The following is a 1064-nucleotide window of genomic DNA, read 5'->3' on the forward strand; positions in this document are numbered from 1 at the left end:
CATTTCCAAAAACATCTTTTTCTTTGGGATCACCTTTTTGCACTTGATTTGGGGATATGGATAAGTCTTAAGATCTAACAACTGGAGTAAAATACTGCTTTCAAAAGTGTGTGAGATTCTACCCAATTACAATTGTAGAAACTTTAGATTGAGTTGAATGACAAACGTTTCCACTGACCTCATTGGCCTTGAAGCTCCTGCCCTGCATCCCGTGTTTGTGGAACGCCAGCACGCTGTCCTGGAGGCACACTGCAAAACAGCAGGACAACAGCATAAATAACACAGCCTTACCCAGGACAGGGTCTACCCCAGGTCATACATTAGTCTCAGGATGTACCTATACTATCTGTGGGGATATGTTACTATTGTTAGTGAGTACATGACATACCTATGCTATCTGTGGGGATATGTTAGTGAGTACATGACGTACCTATGCTCTCTGTATAGAAGTCGAAGTGCAGTTCTGCCGCCAGCTTCTTGCTGGACTTCAGCTTTCCTGACAGATTCACAATCTTCACCTCTCCTGCCGGACAAACATGACATGTTAGCAATACCCCCATCACAGCCTTCTAGTACACAAGACATTTGCTCACCAAAAACCTTATTAGAGCTTTCTGAAAGAAAAAAAACTCTCCATAAAACCTACCACAGCCTTCTTGTACACAAAATCGTCACCAAAATTGCGAGTAGTTACAAGAGCCTTCTGGTACACAAAACATCTTCTCCAAACCCCCATCACAGCCTTCCAGTTCACAATACTTTCAATCACCTAAAAATCCTATCAGAGCCTTCTGCTATACAAAACACATAGTAACCCAAACCCTTTGAGTTTGAGATCATACTTGTACAAACAATTTTCAATAACCCAAAGCCTTTCTACATGCACACCCTATCATACATTTGTATATCCCAATCTAAAAAGCAACTTCCTCCTCTACACAAGAGTTTTCCATCATCTTTTGGCAGTGAAAAGAAACCATACCTCCATGATGTAATGTCTGCAAGTGCACATGTATGGGTCTTGCTTGTGCTTGGGTATGCCCTACCAAAGACCCAGTTTACTC

The 1064-nt window shown here is 41.8% G+C and overlaps 1 protein-coding gene across 6 annotated transcripts in view; it reads right to left on the minus strand.

Moving 5' to 3' along the window:
* The window catches only part of LOC109470965 (mitogen-activated protein kinase kinase kinase kinase 5-like), a 34885-nt gene that overhangs the window by 5358 nt on the left and 28463 nt on the right, over positions 1-1064 (minus strand). For all 6 annotated transcript variants that reach the window (XM_019770069.1, XM_019770068.1, XM_019770067.1 and 3 more), the window contains 2 exons: positions 431-523; positions 179-249 (listed from right to left, as the gene is read on the minus strand). In XM_019770069.1, coding sequence (XP_019625628.1) covers positions 179-249; positions 431-523 — 164 coding nt within the window. The remainder of the gene's footprint in view (positions 1-178; positions 250-430; positions 524-1064) is intronic.

Source organism: Branchiostoma belcheri, unplaced genomic scaffold, assembly GCF_001625305.1.
Source record: "Branchiostoma belcheri isolate BF01 breed outbred unplaced genomic scaffold, Haploidv18h27 scaffold24, whole genome shotgun sequence".
In the NCBI taxonomy this organism is placed as follows: Eukaryota; Metazoa; Chordata; class Leptocardii; order Amphioxiformes; family Branchiostomatidae; genus Branchiostoma; species Branchiostoma belcheri.